Source organism: Musa acuminata, chromosome BXJ3-9 (assembly GCF_036884655.1).
Source record: "Musa acuminata AAA Group cultivar baxijiao chromosome BXJ3-9, Cavendish_Baxijiao_AAA, whole genome shotgun sequence".
In the NCBI taxonomy this organism is placed as follows: domain Eukaryota; kingdom Viridiplantae; phylum Streptophyta; class Magnoliopsida; order Zingiberales; family Musaceae; genus Musa; species Musa acuminata.
Genome location: NC_088357.1, coordinates 10356459 through 10381221, shown reverse-complemented (window position 1 = coordinate 10381221; position 24763 = coordinate 10356459). Strand labels below are relative to the sequence as shown.

The following is a 24763-nucleotide window of genomic DNA, read 5'->3' as shown; positions in this document are numbered from 1 at the left end:
TAGATGCAGATATTGACAGGAATAAACAAGATAGAATGGACAACCATAGCTGAATTCCTTGCCTTCCCGTTCAATCAGTGTGCATTATAAGAAGGATATTCTGATATGTAACATGACTCTGAAAAATATAAGGCTTGCTTAATTGATGTGCTGAAATTGCAAGCTTGAGTGAATTGTGCTTCTCAAGGAATCATCAGAAACTATTGTTAGTTTTCAGCAATCTTCTAAAAACTAACAAAATCTATCACCTGATATTGACATCATTTTTATTTTTCTCTAAGATAGAGAAATGATAACATTTAGAAGACAAATGATAAGAGATCTCTGGACAAGTCCGATTACATTTCAACAGAACTCTCTAATATGACAGTTCCCTATAATAACTTCTCTTGTCCAACATTATATGACATGCTCCACTGACCAAATAGTTGAATTGCACATTGCATGACTCTACCGATAAACGTCACTTACTGCTTAGGGACTCCCCACTATCCATGCTGCCCTTCGGATGTGCCACAAACCATGAGTCCTCTCGATTGCTTGAAAGATTGAGATCAGCTGATGAAGATATGCTTGACACATTGCAACTCTCAAATCCACTACCATTCTCTGGGCTTATCTTTGAACAAGAATAGGGCATGACACTAGTCATCCTGAAATGGAGCAAGCAAGTCAAGCGACGGACCTCTCTCTTGGGTGGATGGGAGAAATACCCAGATAAACAAGAAAATAAATATGTCATGGTCTTCATTTAGCTCTGAGTGTTATGTTTGGAATATAATTTCACAACAAAAAAAAAACCTAGGAAATGGTCCTTGTTTGCATCCCCAAAGAAATAACATAAATATGTCATGGTCTTCATTTAGCACAAAGTATCATGCTTGAAATGAAATAAATTCACGAAAGAAACTAGGGATGGTCCTTAGTGTTAGAGGTCATGCATTGGATCAAATCAGGTACAAAATCAAAGAGATAATCTAATGGACATAGCTCATGAAGTAGCCAACTATTCTAAGGAATGAAATCAAATGAACATGACAGACCCACCTCTCTTTGCGCTTTTCGAGGAATCGTGCCAGTGATGCCTTCCGAGCTTGAGGTACAGCTGCAGACATAGATGGTTATCTATTTAGTTGAACATGCTAATACTGAAAAAACAAATTCCTATAGTGAGTAGGAAAAACAAATAGAACGATTGAGGTTTGTTTGATGTGCATGTGAAATACAAGGGTCTTCTCTAACCATAGATACTGACTGATGGATGTATTTCACGTATACAATACAATTGTTCACCTCAATACTTGGTGCACCCCAATATTCTGAAGAAACATAGCTTGCCAATTCATGGAACCATGGAGAACATTACCTTTAGGAGTGCTAGTTTCCACAGTTTCTGAGCCTAAAGCAGCAGACAAAGTTTTGGTGACATTTTTCCGGTTTGTTGGGACCAGTGGATTACTAGCTTTAGGCCCTGTTGTATCATCATTGGTGCTTGAACCATTCCCTGAGCTACCCACTGTGTGAGATGCAACTGAAATCGGGCTTGAGAGACCCGAATGGGTTGATGTCACGCAAAATGGTTTAGGGATGGAGGACTGCTTTAAACTTAAATCATTGGGTCCTGCCATTTTGATTGGCACTGTGGCTGTGGTTGGTACTTCAGGTCTAGGATTCATTGCATTTGAAGTTGCATTAGATTCTTTACCCGCCAACAACATAATTGCTTGAGCCTGAAAAGAATTGCTAAATTAACGAAACAGATTCACAACTGTGGTACCTTTCATATCATCCAACGAATGCCAACACCATGAGATATAAAACAAATACCTTATCCAATGGAACATCATTATACACGTTCACACAACCCGCATAAAAAATAGTTAGCTGAGCAGTCATATAAGTGGGTTGGGGCGCCTTCCTAAAGAAAAAAATCAACCATATCATATTGTCAAAAGATAAAAAAAGCCAGTGTTTCATAATAGGAATCGAAGACTTATTTTGGAAGCATATACCCAATTAATTTTACCTTGAAGCAAAGGCTCCAACAAGAGGTCCACCAACAGGGGTGTTAACTGCAGCTCCACCTCTAAAAGTTTGCTGCTCAGTGTTGGTGACTGTTATATTAGGACCACCATGGGCATGCTGAACCTTGAAGAAAGGACTGCTGTGATGTGAGGCCAATGGAAATGTTTTGGCCTCATTTAATTGGTGATGCATAGCATCAAAGGAGTCAGTGTTCTGAGCTTGATATGCCTGCAGGGGATATTGGCTGAAGCCTTGCCTATCAACACTCGAGCATTTCTACAAGATCGTGTGACACATGAACATGTCATTTCGGTAAGCAAAATGAAAGCTTCATTCATGATGTTTAGATTATCATGACAGACATGTATACCTGAGCTGCTAATGCATGGGGGGTTTTCTGATTGGCCTTAAAGGCATCCAAGGCTGATATGCACTGAAATCTAAATGATGAGTTCTTGTCGAAGACATGGTTTCTTGGTTGCTCCTCTTGGGAGGACTTGTAGAACATGAATTGATGCATGGCAGAGACCTTATTCGAGAAAGGCCACTTTACCGCCGAACCTCGTAAAAGATCTGAGAGTTCCAAGGAAAATATAAACAAATTCAGAAGAGAAATTTGAAATAAATCAAAAGCACCAACAATTAATCTGACTATTGATTCTTATCACAAGCTATCAATTATCCACTCAGACCTATGAAAAAAAAAAAAAACCACCAGTTACAATATGATGCATTAGAACACCAAGTGCTCTGTTTTCCTTCCGCAATGGTTCTTCACATTAGGTTAGAATATAAAACACACACTCTCAAGTAGAACTTGAGCCATAGTAATTAAAGCCCCAAGATCCTAGTTTAAAGCTTCTTGCAAGAACGCCATCTAAATCTTTACACGTTGAGCTTCAGACCTTTTCAACAATTGACTAATAGCAAAAGGACATCAAAGCAAGACACCCTCATAAACCGGGCAATCCAATCTTCAGAACATGAAAACAAACTAAATTCATCAAAAGAGTAAATAACTCAGAAAATTAGGTATCTGAACTAAAGAATTTCTGCTACAAGAGCGACAGAGGCGATCCAAGTCCCGGCCTTCGATAACCAGAAGTATTACCGTACCACATGCCCAATCCATTTATCAACGTTTACGCAAGATCACAGGACATCAAAAGCGCAAACAAAGAACACAAAGCCTAATCTCCGATCATTTTAGAAGACGATCATCCAAGATCGCATCTTTAGCCTCGAAAAGGAGAAAAAAGAGGGACACTCTTCGACAGAAAATGGAAGAGAAGATGAGAAACAAGGCACGGCTCAATGGACCCAACAGAAAAGCTTGAAGAAGGATGTAATACCCGGCTCCTCGCTGGTTTCCCTCCCGTAGATTCCCAGGAAATCCCTCTCCATCACTCGATCCGATCAAGGCAGAAATCCTACTGAAACAAAGCTTCCTTCCTTCCCCTCTTCGTCCCTCGTTGGAGAATTAATGAAGAGGACTGCATCAGAGGAAACCGGCTCGCTTCCGGTCGTTGATATAGGGATGGGAGGAGGGAAAGGGGGAACTCGAGCGACCAGATAGCGGGCGCCACCGGCTGGCGCCGGTTTCGGCCCACGTGCGCGCGCCACCGGCTGGCGCCGGTTTCGGCCCACGTGCGCGCGCCCACCATTACATCGGTGCTGACCTCGCCGCGGCGTGGGGTGGTCCCCGTTGTTGGTCACGTGCGGTCGTTCGATTCAGCCAGCCAGCGAGCAGCGCGTGGGCCGTCGTTCACACGCATGCATTTAACGGTCACAAAAATGTATGGATCCCAAACAATAGCATAATTGTAACACCGTTACAACGCGAACTTGTTGTCGAGTCTTCTTATGGTTCGTTGACACCTTTAATATATTACCGAAAAAGGATATTAATATTAAGTTGTACAAGAAAAAAAAACGATTCAGAGCTGCTATTTCATTTTTTTTTCTAACATTTTAAGAATATTTTTTTATTAAAAAGAAAAAATAATCCATACAAACTGAAAATTCCAAAAAAAAAATCTTGAACTATGTTTGTCGCACGTGAAAATTAGTGCCATTTGGTTAAAAAAAAATTAATTTTTCACTCTTCTTTGATTATTCTAATATTCTAATATTTTGTATAATTTTCATTTCAAATATAATTTGTTAATTAAACTTTTAATTAAATAATGTTTTTTTCAAACTTATCTTAAATTATGACGATGAAAGTCATCATGAATAATATGAGCAATTTCCGTTACTTATATATTTTTTTAATTTAATAACTTGTTTTATAGTATTTTTCTTAAGTCCTGCAGAAAATGAAAATCTTCACTCTCCTTTGCCTAAGGTGAAAAATCTCTCTTATTAAACTTTTGTAATTACTTTAATTTTTTTGGACTTAAGTAACGAAAAAGAGACTAATGCTAAAAGAACAAATTAATAATAAAGCATTAACTCATATATATATATATATATATATATATATATATAGTGCCCGACTGAAAGCACAACTCGTGAAGGTAGTAAAGTGGACGACACGGCAGACACCCACGAAGCAATTGGGGTGGGGTAGCGTGCCGTGCCTTTCGATTTGTGCCTTGAGTTGGAGATCGTGTTTGGTATAAATTTTTTTGGTTATCTATTACAAAAAAATTATCAGATTTGATGATCATAAAATAATTCGTTGATGCTACCTAGATTTTGTGAGATTAATGAAAATTATTCAACGTACTTGGGATGCAAAAAAAAATTATTTTGATTGGTTGATAGACAATATGGGGGAGGACTGAAAGGGATAGAAAGAAAGAAGGAAAGAAAGAGATGGGAGAAGAGAAAGGGTGGCTCTTCCACCACCTCGGTCGGGCCAATGCTCGTCGTCGGCAAGTGCTCCGCTTTGAGCAGGACAAAGAAAGGAGCAGCATGCCTTCATTGGCATATCTTGAGCCGCTGCTGTTGACTGAAGGAATTATTGGCCGGAATGATATGTATTGTATTATATTATATGCACACAGGCGTGCCAAAAGCCAAGCTTATCCACCCACACGCATTCATGTGCCCTCGTGACTCGAACAACTTGGCTTCCATCATCAATCATATTGCTAATGACACTGCCGCTGCTGTGAGCAGTGTCCAAACACCGAGGCCACGCAATCCCGTACCTCTCTCTCTCTCTCTCTCTCTCTCTCTGTCTCTCGTGAAGGGTCAAATGATACACGAGTTACGTGATCGTCGAGATGCTTCGTCTCAGCTGGTATTTAGTTCGCCCGTAGATGAGTATCTGTAACTTCTGTTCTTCGATATTTCACTTGGGCTAAGCGTTGGGATTGCCAGCAATAGTGGTAACTTCAACTTGTTGTCTAACAAATCTAAATTGCAAGTTCAATTACTAGTAAATGTGCTGACAAATGAGAAGGAACTACTTTGCCTCGGATATGAGACAGAGAGCTGTCCATCCCTCACCTCCATCGCTCGTCGCCATATCCACGCTATGTTTGTTATCCATGTCCAATCTCCTTTTGGGTGTGTGGTGAACAAAGAATTGTTTGGAGCACATGTTCCTGTCGACTTGTGCACCGCTCGCTTGCATGTTCTTATTCCGCCCTCAACTCGCATTTTGGTACATCAGTGCGGAGGAATGTCTGTGGTTACAAATTTTCTAGTGATAATAAGTATTTCATCATATGAGGATTGATAGGAGGAAAACTAAATAGTTCAAACTAATATGTTACCAATGTAAGCTTGTAATCAGGTTTTTATCAAGGTAAAGAAACCAGACATGTCCATGGTTAATGAAGTTTTTGATCATCCGACGCATCTGCATAAGTCGCGGAGTCAACCTAATTCGGGCTTGATTCGATCACAAGGTCGGTGTCGAGATGGCAGAGAGAGAGATTCAGATGAACATAATGCAAAATTATGTTACAGATGTGCTGGTAAGAATCACTCAACCAATGTGGCAAAGCATATCATATCAGCAAGAATCACTTGACCAATGTGTTAGAGCATATCATATCAACATTCGCATTCACATGTGAATGAGTGTCCAGTAACTATGATTTTTTACTTTCGTTCATTAGTCCACATGTCACAGAATCATAGATCATATCAACATTGAGATAAATTACATCACCGATATGTCGGACAAGAACCACTCAGCCAATGTGTCAGGATTCACATAACATATCATATCGACCAAGGATTCACATATCATATCCACGTGAAGCATATCAACATTCAGTGACAAACCAATTTTTGACGTTCGTTACATAATCTGTAACACCCATCAACTCATATCAATATTGAGTTCAAAATTTTCTTCATGAAATCAACAAGAACATTCTTACACTTTATACATCATCGGTATATTCGTCTGATCACACAGCAACCAATTGATTTTTTATTTTGTTTATCACCAATACATCCTTTCACCCTATGAGAACAAATAAAAACAACGTAGTGGGGAGAGAAATCGCTCAGTTCTTACGGTATCCAAAACAGCACGTATTGAAAAGAATAGGAGTTTTGACTGATCGAGTCAGCCAGCCACTTCATCGTTAGGACAAAGCTGCTGTACTATTTAGTGGTTCACTGGCTTCGAGGAGTTCATTGGTTAGGCCTGTGAAGACCATGGAATCTGTCTCTGTTGGCTTGAACTTGACAAGTGCTGAAGGGACCAAATCTTCCTCCTCCAGTGTTGTTGCCCGGGCTCCTGGTTTTGCGAAAGGAACCACTCGTAGCTTAGGTACTGCCGGCCGTAGGAGCTCAAACTCTAAACTGGGGTCCTTTAGAGCAGAGCTGACAAACTACAGAATACTGTAAGAGTTAGAATACACACCTAAAAGCCCAACCAATATGATGATAATATTTAACATGAATAAAAATATATGAGCATTGCCAAACAGGGAAAAATAAGTCAAAATCTTTTACCCAATCATTTCTTTATTACATTGGTCTCAACAAACAAAATGGGAGGCATGGAAGTCTTCCAAAATTTGTACTTTTAAGAATTCGCATTTGACAGGCCCTTTCACATTAAGCTGCTAAACGAAGACTGAATCACCACATTCAGTTGCTTAACTAAATCACCAAAGTTATAACAATCTATTTTGTAATAGGTCAATTTACAGGATAAAAGAGCTTAAATATGAATAGCACAGGTGATCTAAGCATTGACCATAAAATTGCCTGAATGATCTTCTAAAATCCAACGAAAGAAATTTTTTCTATATTCCAATAATACAAGAAATAAAAACCAGTATATACAAGCTAGCATTGAAGAATCGGAGGGAACAAATTTACTGCACAGCCATATATTCCTGACTTTGGTAGATAGAAAGAAGATAAACGATATGGTATGTAGTAAAGCATTCATAATGTCAACAGTTAAATTAGCCACAAGATTAATGCAACCAATGATCCCTAAACTGAACCAAAATGGCACATAAACCCTATGCTTAGCATTTTTCACAACAGCCCCTCAATTTTAGAACATTAGGACCATCTATCTCTGGCCGATTAGGGTGGTCCACTTGGCACAAACAGCCATTTCCAAGCTTTTTTCTGACAAGTTGGCTGCTAGCATGGCCATATTTTTCACATCAGTTGTCATCCCTAAATTCAGGCTTCGAGTTGACAAGAAAGAAGAAGAGGACGAACAAGCAGGGGAATGGAAGAGGAAGACAAAAAAGAGAGGTAGGAGGGAAGAAGGTGGTGGCGGAGGCAAAGAGGACAAGACTGAGGTGGTGGAGGTAGAGGACGAGGAAGAATAGATGTGTTTTCATGCCCTATAAGACAGCCTTTTAAAGTATGCAACACTGCCACGGGTAGTCCTAACAAAGATGGCTTCAGTAGCAGTCTAATCTGCAGTTTAAAGTTAGGCATGAAACCAATGGCAACTTACAGATAAATTTTGGGAAATTCATACCTCATTGTAGTGACACCTGAGTTATCTCTAGCCCTTACAAGTAGCAGTCTAATGACTCTAATCTGAATTTCACTTGTTAAAACTTCAGGATATAGCCCTTCTAAAAACAACTGACTCCAATGCTGTGCTTGTACAACACAGCTAAAACCAATCATTTCTCTAAGACCAGTGCTGTGAAAAAACTTGGTTAACATGAAGAGTATCATTATAGTCACAAAAGAAAAAATAAATTATGAAATGGTGCTCAGACAAACTAGGACCAAAGTGCAATTTGATATGTAACCATCACAAATACTCGATTACTATATCTCGTCTTTCTATCAACCAAGAATGTTTACATCTTCTACAGTTTGCAAAAGAAATAATAATACTCTCGTACCAATACTAGCAAGGGGAATGAAAAACTTAATAAAAATAAAGTTTTAGGAATTAACCTCGTAAAGTGCTGTAGTAGGCTCCCAAGGAAGAAATACACCTTGAAGAAGCACTCCATCTGGAAACTGAACTCTAACAACTGCCCTTTTATACTTACGCTTAGCAGCCATGGCCTGCTTCTCCCGATATGATTTGGGAATTAATAGCTGAGAATCTGCCAACCTTTTCTTCCTTAGATCAGCTTCTCTCTTTAGCTCAGTGGAAGATAGATTATAGAAAGAATCTGGAAGGTCAATCCTTGCTGCTTCACTTTCAGGAACAGGAAAGAAAACTTTAACCTGTAAAATTAATTTGGCATGTGACCATTAAAGTAGACAATCAGAAGCATTCACTTGACAGTAAGCCTCTTAACATCCCACAAAAGCCCACCCTCTTCAGCAAAATCTAGCTTATTTCTACATTAAAACAAAGAAAAAGCTTTAACCTGTAAAGAACACTTTCAGGAACAGGAAAGAAAACTTTAACCTGTAAAATTAATTTGGTATTTGACCATTAAAGTAGACAATCAGAAGCTTTCACTTGACAGTATGCATCTTAACATGACACAAAAGCCCACCCTTTTCAGTAAAATCTAGCTTATTTCTATATTAAAATAAAGTAAAGCAACAGAATAGCTAAATTTAAAGTAAAAGTAGTTCAATCTCATGCCTACGGCAATCAACAATATCACAAGATATACTATTGCTGTTCTTTTATTTTTTGGTCGAATCTGTGTCTAAATTTCCTTGTTTCCTAATGGTGGAAGCTTCATTTCTTTTTGGTCTTGTTCACTGCTATATTGCAGACTGCAATTTGACCAACAAATTCTTAAGTATGTGACCTGTGATGATCGTTTTTTCTAAATCATGAAACGACCAACATACACTGAAAACATCCATTCTCATTTGCAAGTCGACCTCATGTCTTCTTCTCAGCTCTTTTGCTTCATAAAAGTGAATTTCCTCATTTTCTTTTCTTGATCGAGATATTAGTCTTTTTTTTTTGTACTTTACATATTTAGGTAGCAGCTTTGGTTTCTTTATGTCATATAGTAGTTTTCTATTTTCACTAACAGTCTGCACCATATTACGACCAGGCATCAGACTGGTATGACACCATGATATCAACAGGCACCGAATATCAATGGGAAAATATAATCGAAAAACTTGTACCGAGTGGAAAGAGTGAAATAGGTGACACAAAGGAAAAAGTACTCTTCCTCCTGCTCTTCTACGTTGTTGCTTAAGGCTTACTTATCGCACTGAATAGCTAAGACATTAGAAGATCAGGTGCCGCAGAGAAGGAAGCCTTTCTTCTTTCTCTCTTAGGAATAAATGGATAAATAGAGGCAAGGTAAGCCAGTCAAGCGACAAGGATAGGTAAGTAACATAGAGAAGAAGAGAAGATTGGGCAGCAAAGGTAAGGAATTGCCAAGTGTCCAGTCAAAAAAAGGAGCAATGAGGATGAAGAGAGGCAGCAATTCGAAGGCGACACAAGCTATGAGCTAAGAGATATAACGAAGCATATGTAGCAGATGACAGATAGAACGGGGAGAAAGAAACAAAAGAAGGCATAATATCAAGTGCAAAAGAGGCTTACTTTTGTTTTCGGAAGTGAAATGAAAATTTCTTGACTTGCACATCTCCCTTCCGTGTTCTCATTTCAAAGCAAAGAAATTATATGCTTGTTTGATACAGCTATCTATATTGTTATTCTTGCATTAACTACCAAATTTCAACCTTTGATACTGAATCAATGAACCAATAGAATTTAAACTAGTCAACTTCACTCCTATTATCGACCAGTGTTCAGGTCTCAGAGACAACCTCTCTGAACATAGAGCTACGGTTGCATATATCGATCCTCTCTAGATGAATCAGTGGGAGCTACTGGGTTTGCCCTAATATGATTTAAATGATAATTTTTTGCAGATCTAGATGGCTTCCTAACAAAAACCACTTCAACAGTTGCCTTATAAATAAATAATTTGAACAATGCAACTAAGTACGCATTCAAAATTGCATAAACTAAATATTTCAAATTATTTCTAGATGCCAGTCATATCATGTCACAGGGAAGAGATTCTACAAGCACATACCTGCCTATCAATCTTCTTCGGCTCAATTGATCTCTGAGTTTTCACATCGGATACTACCACCGGAACAGAACCCTCTGACTTCCAACTCTCCAACAGTGTCGTTGCTTCTTTAATCACCGCAATCTGCTCCTCGGACGGGGCCTCCATAGTGGCCCAAACCTCGCCCTCCTCCTCCGCTAACCTAAACCCCACGGACTCCAGCAGCTCCACCCCTCCCCTGGCGCCCACGGCCTCCTTGATCTTCGGGTTCCCCATCCGTATCCGCCGGAACTTCTCGTTCTGGGGCTCCCTTGCCACGTTTCCCAGCAACTTCAGCACCACCTCCACCGCTCCCTGCGGGGGCCCCGAGGAGACGAACGCAGAGACCCGAGCGGCCACGTCGCTGCTGTCGGCCATCGCGGGATCGGGGGCGGCGGAGGCGTCGTGGGCGAGGCAGACGTCGAGGTGGGCGGAGACGTCGGCCTCGGTGGGGAAGGGGCGGGTGCATACGGGGCAGGCGAAGGGGGCGGGGACCGAGGGGCCGTTCTTGACCTGCCTACCGGAGGAGATGAGGGGATCGAAGGGGTCGAACTCGGCGGAGGAGGAAGAGGGAGCCGGGGTGGGGCGGGAGGGAAGGGATCGGGGAGGCGGATTGGAAGGTCTTGGGTGAGACAAAGAGGAGGAGGAGGAGGAGGAGGAGGAGGAGGGAGGAGTGCCGGAGCCTAAGACATGGCCTTGACCCTTGAACTTGGAGGAGGAGGTGGAGGAGAAGGGATTGTTCACCTTCTTCAGCAACCCCTTCATCTTGTCCTTCATGTCATCCATAACAACAATGGTAAGAATTATACTGGACTCGGAGATGTAGGATTGTGTTGCGATTTGTAGTAGAATTAGTTGGGAATAAGGGAAGGGAGGGAGAACGACGACGAAGAAGCATAAGGGGGTGTTGGGAGGAGACCGACGGAGAGGAAGATCCTCGAGCATTATAAAAACGTCCCCACAGACGCATCCCAAAAGATCACTCTTCCCATTGGCTCTCATCATAAACGAGCCAGCCAAGCGGGTAAACAATTGAGCGTTAAATGTTGGGAACATGAAACATTATATAATAATAAAATATCCAACTAGTGTGAAGGTAGATGCACGCCCCCATCGATCCCCACCTGCCGTTTCCGTGGCCCCCTCTCACTCACTCACGGACGCGTGGTGGGGCCCGACACGGTGTCGAACGTTTGGTTCGGAGTTTGAAGGCAATGGAGCCCGTTTTAGATTCGAAGTATCGATTCTAGATTTTCCAAAGAGAGACAAGACTTGCTCACTAAGATTGATCCTTGGTGACCAAGCTTTATAATTCGTACCGAAATGGATTGGAGATCGATCGGAACGAGTCTCGGTTTGTTAGATCATTTATTATAATATCAATATGTCAATCGTAGGTTTATTATTTTTAAAAAATAATATATGGCAAATATTATTTTTTCATTATATAGCGAAGAAAAATAATAGGAAATTAATAGACACGCTAACACATTATTATAATAATATTTCTTTCCCTGTCATCCTTATAATGGAAAATCTTATATATATATATATATATATGGTAATTAAATAAATATTGAGAATATTTTAACATTTTTATGAATCAAATGGTCTAAATAGTAAATCTAATTAATTGGGAGTCTCGTTTTAAATATTTTCAATGCATTCATTATATGCAAAGATAATATTTTAAGATATGTCAAGTGTTTTAAATACTTATTTATCTTGGACAAATATATGGTATGAATGGGTGAGACCACACAATGAGTGAGTCAATCCCTCGCCTGCGAGGAGCAAACACTTGAATTAATCGAGGAAGGGTCAGCTCTGAGACTGGATTATGCGAGCATAGATTGATTGCCTCTGGGATAGGATTATGTTAGCAAGCAGGTCAAGCAACAGCTCAAGTTAGGCAAGATTATTATATCTTGTGGTACATCGAGTACGAGTTACGTATGACTCACCATTGCTCCTCAAATCATGCAAACATTTGATGTGATGACCTATTATGGGATGCCTTGACCAGCCCATGGTGGTAGGGTTCAATTAGTAATCTCTTTATCATTTCTTTAATAAGTATACCAAATGTCTAATTATACAAATTATATTTAAATCAATCCCAAAATTCAAAAACATTATAATATAATATGATTATTATATATACTATTATAATATATATATATATATATATATATTAAAAAAATAAAAATAATATTCCTGTGGATAAATTACACTTGTATCTGCAAGTCACATCAAGTTTGGCACAAATCCTATAGCACTTTTTCTAGTCTTCCAAGTTCAGATTTACTTAGTTATTAATTATTTATTTTTTAGAAAGAAAAAAAATGTTCAGGACAGATGAAAGCGAGAAGCTTGGATAAGCACGGATCTGCTGCTTATGGAAACAAATCCACAGCTCTTAATCCCGTGGGAATCCCACCCTCTTGCCCATCCCATCTGCATCAGGAATTCCATGCAATGGAGAGTAAGTAGTAAAGAAAGCACCATCTGACAGCTTCGAGGGGACGAGGAAGCCGTAGGCAGCTTCGCATGTTCCCACCCACAATTCCTTTTCTTCTCTGATAAATCTACAAGATCTGGTGATTCTGTTGCTTCTACATTGACTTGGAGTAGTGAAGTGACTTGAAAATTTGGCAGCTTTGATGGTTGACTATTTGACAGCAAGAAACCTCGTTCTCTTCTGCAACAATCAATCACAAAAAGCCCATTAAACTAGTGGAAACGGTCTTAACTTCGCAAGAGAGGGTAGTCAGATTGAGTTGTATGGTTTGGGTCAGTAGCTTCCATGCACCACAACCATTTTGACCAAAATGCTACAACCATGCAACAAAACAACAATGATTATGATACATGACCTAACAAATCTGTGGAACATAGATCCAATTCACATGTTACTGTACTTGTAATTGTCTTTCATGATGCTACCTAGAATTGCTTCTTTGTGATCTGAGTGATTAGGACTCAACCCATGAAAGCAGTTTCTCCCGCTAAGGATAAGACTGCATAGGAAAGCATTGTGCATCGTGTTGTTTCTTTACAGACACGAACACTCCAACTAACTTGATGACCATCACAGCTGCAGCCATGGAGATACTGACAGTCTCATCCTTGTTACACCTATAACAGCATGTTCTTCATAGGATAAGCCTTTGGATCTTGCACTGTATACGGACGTACGCTTGTGCTTCTTATGATTCGTTCAAGTCACCGAATTAACATCAGCAATGCAACCCCACCGAGCAAACTCACAGCCATGGTGGTTCACAGGGGTAATTGGGAAGCAGAGGAGGACTAAAGGGGTTCGGAAGGAGAAGAACGCGTACCTCCTTGCGTCCGGCGTCCACAGTTGACGTTGTTGGCTCCGGCGAGGGCGACGGGCTACTGCCATCTTTTCCAGCACAAAGATGCATGATCTTCTGCGCGGCGTCGGTGGCGTCCTTGCTCTCCCGCATGAGCCTCTGCACCTGCGCCTTGGGCAGTCTCATCTTGAGGCGGACGGTTCCGTCCATGGCCTCCTCGGCCTCGACCGAGGGCGGCGCCGGGGTCGCGATGGCGAGGTCCGACATGGAGCGGCGGGCGAGCCGGAGGCTCTCCAGCCGCTCCTTGGCGCTCACGCGGAGCGCCCCGGACGAGGCCCTGCGGGGGGCGCGGCGGTCCGGCAGCCGGGGGAGCTCCACCATGAAGTAGAGCTTTCCCGGCTTGAGGGGCGCGTCCGGGTCCAGCGGCCGTGCCCGCAGCCCGAGGCGCTTCACCTCCTCGGCGTCGAGGAGGGTGTGGCCCGGATGGTCCCGCAGCGCCTGCGTGGCCTGCGCCGGTGGCTTCAGCTTCACCGTGGTGCCGTCCACCTTCATCACCTTAACCATCTTTTTCTTCCCACCCAAACTGTTGCCCATCTTTTCTCTCCTATGAAGCACGCAATGGGGTTGCGGAAGTGAGCCAAGTGGAAACAGAGGAGGGGGAATAAAAAGGGTCGAGCAGGTGGTGGGCATTTACGAAGGTGGGTTCGGGTTGGGTTGAGGCGTCAACTGAGGAGAGCAAAATGGAACCAAATTGCTATTCGAGAAACTGCGGTAGGGTGGTGTGAAGGGAATATAATTACCGGTCGGGCCGTGTTTTTACGGTCTGCGTTCTCACCCATCCAGATTTGCTCGCTTGAACAAAGTTGTACTTGCCGACGCCGTAACGACGGAAACAGAGCCATCACGGTCCGTTACTGACAACTGGTTTTGGAAGATGTCGCTGTGTTACAAAGCACGACATCACAACTGCCTACTTGTTGATGGTCAGCGAGGGGAACACCGAACTCTTCCTCTTAGTTCTTGCCTTGGGTGGGACAACATCAATCATAGATTTAACCCTTGGAAGCTTGCATTGTTCCATGAAATAAGATCAAAATGAACAGGAATAACAACGACGGGGTGGCTTTTACTCAAACTCTTCCTCTTCTGATACTCAAAAACTATAATAATATCACTCTCAACCTACCCAAAATTAACTGTATCAGTTAGATAGCATGAGAAACTTTTAATTTTCTTAAGGTAGATTGGGAGGGAATGTAATAATTAACACAATGGAAAGTCGTACCTGAAATTGACATACCCAGGTATGAAACCAGGTGATGCTTCCCTTCTTCTAGTTGCCGGGCATGCTGAGAGAAAACTTACTTCGAGCACGCCTGAATCCAATCATGTCAACCTTTTAGAAGTCAAAGATGCAGCCACCGCCCTCCTTAGAAATCAGCTCATCATCAGTCATTGCATGCCCGAATCTGATGATGGCTCAGGCACGCTTTTTGCTTCCAGTGTTCTGATCATGTTTACAGACATGAACAGTGCCCAAGGTTGTGCACTCTTCCTCCCAAATCATGGTGGCAGCCATGAACTCATCCCACATCAGGAACAGTAGCAGTAGATCTTTGAAGACAGAAAATGGAACAAGGATCTGCTTGTTGAGCATGAAATGCAGGCAGCAGATTAACACTCTAACAAGCATGCCAACTTGAAGTGTCTTTGACTAATTCCATTCCCAGGACACGGAGAAAACAAATCTACAGATGTGTGGAAACAATAACAAAGCATTCCTCTAGCTTGAAATTAATCATGTCAAATATGAATTAAGCATGGATGAACTGATAGAAACAATGTCAAAAGTTGTGGTCTTCATTTCTACCATTTTACTAATAGAAAACATACAAGCCTCGTGCCTAACCTGAAAAGGAAGCTTTACTTGTCTTGGAGTCTTTTTCCTCCCAGAAACCTGAAGCGGTCTTCATGGTGAGAACAACTGCGCTTATAATTGGCCACATGATTGAAGACTAAATGCAAATCTTTGAAGTGCAGCAAAGTCTAAAGCTCTCATGAAATGTTTTGAAGAAAATTCTTTCCTTTTGTACCTTAATTATTAAGAAATAATTCATAAAATCAATTTTTTCATCACTTACTATATCTATTTCTGACTTGACAGCTATATATATTTCTGACTTACAATATATATATATATAGTTTCCCTTTGAGCAGAATGACTCCTGTACACAAGCATATAGAAAAGCCGAGTTGGAATGGTTTGCTTGCCAAAACTGACCTAGTTGTTTTGGTTCAATTAGAACAATAACATGCTGCACAGGATACTAGACATGTTCAGTTCATCTTCCTCAACCTATTCCAATTTCTAGTGTGACCTAAATGTTCCAATGAAGTTTTTAGCATATTTTCGCTGTAGAAACTCTGAATCAACTAATACTAAGTTGAACAAATTTGTTTTCGTCAAACCCTATTTCCTAAAAAATTTCCATCAGTTCTAATTTATTTTGCTACTGAGACTCTGACTACCCTCTTTGCTTTGTAGGCCCTATTAGTGTCAAACTTGATAGAACTACACAAGTCTTGAATTGGTGTGTCAAGGCAATTAGCTTGTCATAGTCTATAGGAGTTTGAAAAAGTAGTTTTAAGGAATAAACAGAAACTTTAGGATAATTATTTTGCTATAAGATAGGGCCAACCATTTTTTACATGAGATGACTACAGAATGCTTTGATATTATATATTATAGATTATATATCTGATGCTTGATAATTGATATGGTTTTTTAACTTAATTTGAGCTTTATAAAATAGAGTTATCAACTTCAATAAATTCTTGAAAAGCATGTCTTGATGAGTGATTTATATTAATGTCATGACTAGGAAAGACTTAAAGCTCTTGCTTCATCTATTCAATCAATCTCAAACAAGCAGCCTCTATAGTTTACAGGAGTAGTGTTGCCAGGAAATACATTGTGCTTTGCAATAGCTAAAGTCCATGTCATCGTGATTAAAAATTAAAATAGAAATGGGAAAGGCTTAAAAATGGGGTAATTACACATTTTTCAATCAGATTTTGCATAAATGTATATTTCCAAGAGCTCTTGTGGATTCAGATATTGCCTTCAGCTTACCTACTAATTTCTCATGATTGTTTATACTTTATGGTTTCAGGTTTAGAACCTTTAAGACTCATAAAGGAAACAGTCAAGGTGATTTCTTGTCCTTTCATTTGTCCAATTTAGCTTTTAATTGTTATCTTACTTGTTCAATGATTACTGTACAAGAAGAAGATTACTCCTTTAGTTTGAGTTCTAGCAAGACTTATGGCATCCTTTACGCTTGCGATTTGTTATGGCATAATAGCCACATAAAACTTGGAAATTATTTTAAAGATAGTAAATTTTCATTAATATAATTAATCCTAATCTTAAATTACCTGTTTGTGAAATTCTTGGAATTAAAGCAGCATTATTTTGCCTTTTCTTTTTATATATTTCAAGTTACATAAAGTAACAATTTGCTCGAAGGTATAAAGTTTCAGCCAATAAATTATTGGCACTCTGTCTCAACATCCAATGATGGTTGTCTACTCCATCAACTCGCATTGTCTCAGTATCTTCATTGTGGGTCTTATACATGGAAATTTAAGAAATAATAGTGCTCTTTCTCTCTTAGAAAAAGAATTATGCGCCCAACACATGTAATGCCAATTGTCGTAAGAATCATGTATTTTGTCAAATGTCTAATAAAATTTAAACCACATAAAAATATTTTCCATCTATTTTATCATGAAAGAAACAAGTCCAAATAACCATGCTGGCACATAAATTGTGAATGCAAAGTAAATAATACAAAAGACTGACAAAGATTTTTATAGTGCAGATTGTTCCATCTATACAAAGAGAATAACCAAAACAAAAGGAGGAGCAACAACACCAATTGTTTATTTTACACAATAAGTTGGAAAATAGCAAAAGGTACTTAACAATCCTTGCACACTTCTGCAAAGAATCAAATAACGAAAAAAAGTAGACAGATATGTAGTTGACATCAATGAGTTTCACTCATAAATAATGCAAGCTAGCCTTCAAGTATATATAAACCGAAATGAAGGTCAGCTATAGCATTTGCAACTTACAAAGATGCTCCAAGAGAGAAGTGGCCTTGCGCTTAGCTCGGTCCGTACCACTCTTTGCGAGCTCGGTCAGCGGTATAAGGGCACCTAATCTCCCAATGCATGCCAAATTCTCATTATCTTTCTTGCAAAGTGCAAGTAGTATAGCTGCTGCATTCTCCTTATTGCGAGGTTGGCCAGTCCTTAGCAGGTCTATCAGAAGTGGAATAGTGTTGGCCCTGGCTATTGCCATCTTTCCTTCTTGATGGCTCACAAGAACTGATAAAATGGTTAGTGCTTCATCTATCATGCCATTGCTCAATGGTTCCTGAAGCATCTTCAGCAAAGGTGACAGAATTCCAGCTCGAATAGCACGGGCTTTGTTTCCTTGATATATGCACAAGTTGAACAAGGCTGTCGCAGCATCTTTCTTTCCCCTGTGACTCCCACTATACAGTAACTCGATCAATGCATCAAAAGCTCCTGGTGCACTTCCAATTGTTATCTTATTGTCATCAATAAGTGATAAGCTAAAAATGGCAGCTGCTGCATTTTCTCGTGCTTCCATGCTTCCACCTCTGAGCACTTGAATGATTGGACCAATGGCACCAGCCAGTACTATTAATTCCTTGTTATGTTCATAAATAGAAAGGTTCAGTAGTGCTGTCACTGCATGTTCTTGGATTTTATGGTCATCAGCTGATAGCAGTTTCACAAGAACAGGAATTGCTCCGGCCTCTGCTATCAGAATCCGGTTGTCTGTGCTCCTTTTTGCCAGGGACCTTAGTTCAGCAGCAGCAGACCTCTGATCCTCCAAAGACCTACTTGAGATATTGCACACCAACACATCAATAGCAACTCTATCCGCTGTAAATTCATGAAAAGCTCCATCACTCTTCCTTATCCATCCACTCACTGTTTTGCGTGGCTGCTCAACCTTATGAAGTTCACACCACTGCATGATTAGACTTCTCAAAACATAGTTAGGGGTCAGTGTAAGATTTTGAAGCTTTTGCTGGGTCTTTGGACATGTTCTGTTGCCGCAATCTATCCATTTTTGTATATAAGCTCGCTCATAAGTCTGAAAGCATGAAGAGAAAAAAATAAGCATTCAGAACCTATAAAATACTTGAGAATTTTCATAATTTGAAGACCTGGCTTATAATGTTCTTTTATACAGTTACCTGCCCTGTGGAAACTATAACAGGATCCTTCATTAGTTCCAGGGAAATTGGGCATCGGAAATCCTCAGGAATCTCCAAAGGGACAGGTCTCTTAAATACCTCCAGCATCTGCGAGGTTAAGTTAATTTGATTATCATCATTAACAGCAGATATGAAGGAATCAGCTATCCTGGCCTTATTAAGTCCTGCTGTTATATCCGATGTTATATTATCCATATCATGGTTAGACTTTCCATTAATTTCTGCAACCAGCATAACTATGTCTTTGAAATCATGATCACCATCAACTGTGTCATCAATATGAAGTTCCGGAGAGCTGCTTGTCCTTTGCAGTTTGAGTTCTTTACCACATGTTTGTGACAGCATATCATATATCTCTGAAAATACTTTCAGATTTGTAGTTCCACTTTTCACAGTTGCTCTTCTTAGCTGAGCACGTATCAGCTCAACCTAATAACAAGCAAATAGCGTGGTAACTCAGAGAAAAAAGATGAAGTTACAGACTACACCTAGTTTATTCCCATCTTCTCCAAAAGAATCATAGACAATGCAGTGGAAATCTATTTTTCTCACACCTGTTCTTGGACTTCATCAGATATGCCAAAGTTTTCGTATGGAATCTTCCCAAGAACCTTCTCTAGCTGCCATGTCACATACTGGAACTGGATATCAATGTTCTTTTCTACCAAATCCTACATGAAGTGCATAAAGATTGATCAGAGAAGAAACAGGATATAAATATCATACTGGAACACACATGCTTTAAGTCTCTCAAAAATTGCTGTCATGCACTACAAGGAAGAGACACCTATAATGAATAAATAATAATGAAGTCATTGAGTTATTGTTAAACATGCCTGCGAAACAAGATCATTCTAACATGCAATATCTTACAGCACATAAGAAGCAAATTTCAGACCTAATGATGTATAATGCGGAGAACTGTCATTATGAATTGATAGAAAAAGAATGTATGTACTAATATGGCAGAATATATTGCATTCTGCAATAGTTTGTAGAAGGAAATGACACTATGTCTACATTTTGGACAATAAAGAGAGTAAAAAAGTGTAAGATTGCACATCACATTACAAGCAAATAGTTCCAACGGAATATAGAAAAAAGGATTTTGTTCAACCACAGCTAGTAGGTTCTGTGAAGATGGAAGGAGTCGGTTACACAGTAGTTCACAACTAGGCACCTGATTTTTCTCATAATTTTGTGGGTGACATCAAACCATCATGATATGTATCAGTCAATTTTGTTAATTTTCTGTTGTAATGCTTGCCTAATTGCACGCAAACAACATTAATAAAGCCGATCTAGCAATAATGGACTGGAAGATGAGCAAAACTAGAATGATGACAACATGAACCATATAGATCCAATGATGTTGAGAGAAAACCAAACAAATAACTCTCCAGCTAAGCAAGCAAGAACGATGGGCATTCTTCGATTTCAGTTTTAGGAAGCTAGTATTCTCAGTGAGATTTGGGTAGGCTGTGGTTGCTCCTTAACGACTATGACCACATAGTAAACAGAGCATGATGCTAGTACTTAATGTAGCAGAGTAATACATAGATGATTTGATCTACTAGATTACACTTCAAAAAAAGAATCATTTACCGCAGAATCAAGAAATGGAAAAGAACAGAGACTCACAGAGGAGGCATTGTCCTGCCTCGGCCGGCGGCCAAGCAGAAGACACTTCTTGGCCGCTTCAAGCGCCATCAAGAGATCAGCCAAGCAAGACGTGACGTCCACCGGCGGGGAGGAGGAGGAGGAGGAGCAGGCCGCCTCCGAGGGAGGCAGCGACGGCGTAGCGTCGTCGGATCTGGCGGCGAAGTCCCAGATCTCCTCGAGGAAGTGGGAGAGGAGGGAGATCTTCCTGGAGAGGCGGAGGCAGCTGGCGCCGAGCGAGCCCGGGGCGGAGGCGGCGGCGAGGACGGGGCCCATGGCGGCGACTTCTTGGACAAGCGTCAGCATCGCCTCCGCCGTCGTCCGGATCTCCGGTGCGGCCATGGCGGCGGCAGAGGAAGAATAGGAGGAGGCGCGATCGCGCGTTCGCGGGAGGAGTGTGACAGAGGAGACGCCGATTCCAACGGCATCGCAATATAATTGAGGGAGGGATCAGCGGAGAGATTCGCGGGCGCAGAGACAGCGCGAAGACGAATAAAGAAAGCGACAAAAGAAGCGGCAACAGGAAAAGAAAAGAGCGGAGACATTTTCCGGGTACAGTTGGGAGGGAGGCCGAGGCATACACAGGCAAGACTTAACGACGGGTAGAAACAGATGGGTACCACTGTCACATCTACCCGCCTCATGATTGGATGAGTCGATGAGTTGTGACGTTGTGATGGTATCCGGGATAGGGTTTAAAGGATGGGTCGGAACGCGGGGTACGTGGTGGTGGGAAAGAAGGGCCAGTTGGGTACAGCTCTCGTCTTCGTGGGTGGAGTGCCTCAACTGGAACGTGGCGGAAGCTGGAGGAGTCGATGACAGCACAGCTGTAGCATAAACAAGTCGCATTGCAGGCCGTTTCCTCGGCGCGTTTGGACCCCCGCTTGTGTATTTGAATCGTCTCCACCACTGCTGCTTCACAAATCAATCGTTTGTTCCTGAGAAATGATAGAGACGCGCTTGTAAATGACACTACTATTCCAGCTCTCAACGGTCATGGACTTCTCCCATGACTTTAGCTTACATAGAATTAATAAATTCAAAAAAGAAGTCTTTTTCATTTTCTTTTTCTCAGCAGAGAGCATTTTCTTTTTATTTATTTACATAAAACGTGATTACTCTTACAACCATCCATCCTGTCATCCCGCTGTCTCCACTTCTTGTCTAGGGTTATCATCGTGTCATCGTCTGCCATGGTCGAGTCCCCGGAGGGAAAGCGGGTGATGGTCTGTGAGGGCGACCTCGTCAGCATGTACGCTGTCTATTTCCTCATATCTTCCACTTCCACCTTTCCTTTGTTGTCGCCCTAGATGATCTCACCAACGACTGTTATCGACTCCTTGAGGATCTCTCCCTATCGCATCCATTGCCGTGATTGCTCTAGTGTTGCCTTCCCTGTCTATGCCTTCATCGGGGGAGTCAAGGGAGGGCGATCACTGTGGGGGCTATCCATCAAGGTCGACAAATAGGTACGATAGGGCAGAGGCGAGGCCTTAGCAACACCTCATTAGGGATGACCGAGGGTGATAGACGAGGATGAGAAAATAATCGATAGATGAGGGCAAGGGCTGTAAGGCAGAGACAATCACACGGATGTGGTGGCCGGCAGCGAGATGCGAAGGCGGCCACGATAGGAGGGCGACAATGAGGTCAACGATATTCTGGTATAAAAACTTGAGGTTTTTAAAAGAAATTTATTCAATAATCCTATATTTGATCAATTCATGAGTGATTTATCAGTAAATTATAGCTGCTTGGGACAATGATGATGTTGCCAATTTTAATTCTATGTGACTTCGTCGGATTAAGTGCTTGCATCACTATATACATTTTTAGGTACTTTAGAGATGACTACATTTTGATGGATATTTTTAGGTGTAGTTCCATTGATGATATAAGCAACCATCTTTCCTAAGATATCCTAACAAGTCTGTGTTGAAAAGGTCAAGCTACTTCGATGCCTCTCATCATCGACAATCTAAGTGGTTAGTATATTTAGTTGAGCAACAATGTTTTGTTATATCTATAGCATGTCTGTCATTAGGGTGTCATAATGATTCGCCATGATAAAAAAAACATAGCAGATTCTATGAACCATGAAACAAACACATTGTGATGTTTAATGCATAGTACACTCGTATTCTCAAAGCATCTCTTTCTAAAATACAATATGATAGTCTCAGTCATTATCATGGTGATGACCAAAAATTTCCGTTAGGAACTTCTCATACTACGTATGAGTTCTCATTTTGCTGAGTGATAAGCTCAATTTGTATGAATAATTTTGATGTGAATACAAGAACTTGATATAAAGCTTATAGGAAATATAATTTAGATGTTCATAGGATTTTCTCTAAGCGATTAGATTGAGAAAAAAAATTTAGAATTTATACAAGAGAGAGCGACAGGGTTGAATTTGAATCAACTCAAAAGAGAATCTTATTTCTTGTATTTTATTATTCTCATATGGTAAAGGATTTTCTTTTTTATGAATTAGGTAATACATAAATCTTATACTTGCTATTTTCTGCATTTATGATTTATTATTAATTTTCTAATATAGAAGAGAATATTCAGAAATATAAATGTAAATAAATTAAAAAACAGAGTTCTATAGAAAATAAGTTTAATATGTAATTTACCCCCATTTGTCAACAGAGTGGTATGAATAGATGCAAAAAAGTTAATGAGTCGTGCCATGAATGGTGATTTTATTTAGCCAAAAGTGATTATATTTCTTGTTTCATCGATATTTACACTAAATTAAAGCAAAATTAACATGTCATAGTGGCATGTGGATCGGCAATCCATTAGTGGAGCAATTCTTTGAGCATAAATCATTTTCTAAGCTATAGATCATTTATTGGCTTTTAGTTTTTGTTATCTTGTTGTGTATTGAATGATTCACTTTGCCAGGTAAGTAAAAAAAAAAAACATAAAAAGAGCATCTAAAAACATAAAAGTAGTTTGTATTTGCAACATTGTGTTAATATTTAATTTACTTATTCGATGTGTATATTTGTTAGGTTGAAAGTTGATAGAGAATATTCTGGCAACTAGACCAGACCGTCAGTTGGTTGCCACCAAGACATCGATGTGGAAGGCAAGGGATAAATCACCACTCCACTCGGCAGTAAGGCGGTAGCCTGTTGGCCACCGCAACCAACAACAAGCGGTATGACTCGATCATCAAGGGCAATGGGCCCCAGGCAACCAAGTTGACCTGCGCCCCTCTTTGGCCAACCTTATAGGTGACAACATGCAAGGGAGCCGATCGGTGTGACCCAATTAGCCGTCAGGATTGACAGGAGATGCCCCTTTCTATCACCCTATGTTGACGACATGTCGTAGGGGGTCGTACGGACTAGTTATACATATGTGCAAGGGTTATGGTAGCATAGAGATGAACAATGACTTGTAGGCACTTTATGTGTATAAATTTTAGATATGTTATGTTTGAGTTTTCTTTTGGTTAAATGTTATAGTTATGTACAAGTTTTAAAAATACTATAAATAGAGAAAATCTTATCATTTTATTTAGTAAGTTAGCATGTTTTAATTTTAAGATTATCTATTTCTGTTGATAGCAATAATTAAAATTGAGATATGGCATCTTACTTTAACCATGTACAGAGGGTATTAATAGAAATAGAAATATAGTGTTATATTTCTATAACTAATTTCATATATTTTTAAAGAGAGACACGTATGGTTTGATATATTTGCCTAAGGTAATGATTTCAAAGGAAGAATCTCAAGTCTTTTCTATTAATTAATAATATAATTATAAAAATTGAGCTAGCAAAAGGTCTTAAATACATATTTTGTGATGCATAAGAACAATAGAATATGGAGATAATATGTTATAATTTTTTGGTAAAATTACAGAGAAGTTGTGTACATGTAAGTTTTGCTAAGAGCAAAGAAGCCTACAAAATTTTTGGATGAGTGGGAAAGTATGTTTACTTACTAATTTCATCCATGA

General features: G+C 40.2%; 4 protein-coding genes and 1 long non-coding RNA gene across 5 annotated transcripts; 1 reads left to right on the top strand and 4 right to left on the bottom strand.

Moving 5' to 3' along the window:
• Positions 1–232: 232 nt before the first annotated feature.
• LOC103998019 (protein TIFY 6b) lies at positions 233–3536 on the bottom strand. The gene is made up of 7 exons (XM_009419383.3): positions 3378–3536; positions 2396–2598; positions 2027–2301; positions 1828–1918; positions 1367–1730; positions 1048–1105; positions 233–653 (listed from the first exon to the last, which is right to left on the bottom strand). The coding sequence occupies exons 1-7, from the start codon at positions 3427–3429 to the stop codon at positions 464–466; spliced, it is 1233 nt and encodes a 410-aa protein (XP_009417658.2). The 5' UTR covers positions 3430–3536; the 3' UTR covers positions 233–463.
• A 2787-nt stretch (positions 3537–6323) lies between these two features.
• LOC135583710 (plant UBX domain-containing protein 2-like) lies at positions 6324–11453 on the bottom strand. The gene is made up of 3 exons (XM_065168186.1): positions 10461–11453; positions 8383–8661; positions 6324–6827 (listed from the first exon to the last, which is right to left on the bottom strand). The coding sequence occupies exons 1-3, from the start codon at positions 11421–11423 to the stop codon at positions 6579–6581; spliced, it is 1491 nt and encodes a 496-aa protein (XP_065024258.1). The 5' UTR covers positions 11424–11453; the 3' UTR covers positions 6324–6578.
• Positions 11454–12781: 1328 nt separating this feature from the next.
• LOC135649626 (uncharacterized protein At1g66480-like) lies at positions 12782–14906 on the bottom strand. Its single transcript, XM_065168187.1, has 2 exons — positions 13823–14906; positions 12782–13179 (listed from the first exon to the last, which is right to left on the bottom strand). Exons 1-2 carry the CDS (start codon positions 14486–14488, stop codon positions 13150–13152), a joined length of 696 nt encoding a protein of 231 aa, XP_065024259.1. The 5' UTR covers positions 14489–14906; the 3' UTR covers positions 12782–13149.
• Positions 14907–15603: 697 nt separating this feature from the next.
• On the bottom strand, positions 15604–21329 carry LOC135649625 (U-box domain-containing protein 10-like). The gene is made up of 5 exons (XM_065168185.1): positions 20761–21329; positions 19674–19790; positions 19099–19548; positions 17939–18995; positions 15604–15755 (listed from the first exon to the last, which is right to left on the bottom strand). Exons 1-5 carry the CDS (start codon positions 21118–21120, stop codon positions 15703–15705), a joined length of 2037 nt encoding a protein of 678 aa, XP_065024257.1. The 5' UTR covers positions 21121–21329; the 3' UTR covers positions 15604–15702.
• A 42-nt stretch (positions 21330–21371) lies between these two features.
• On the top strand, positions 21372–24288 carry LOC135649627 (uncharacterized). The gene is made up of 3 exons (XR_010501347.1): positions 21372–22442; positions 22654–22763; positions 23805–24288. It is a non-coding gene; the product is annotated as an uncharacterized LOC135649627 (long non-coding RNA).
• Positions 24289–24763: the final 475 nt, after the last annotated feature.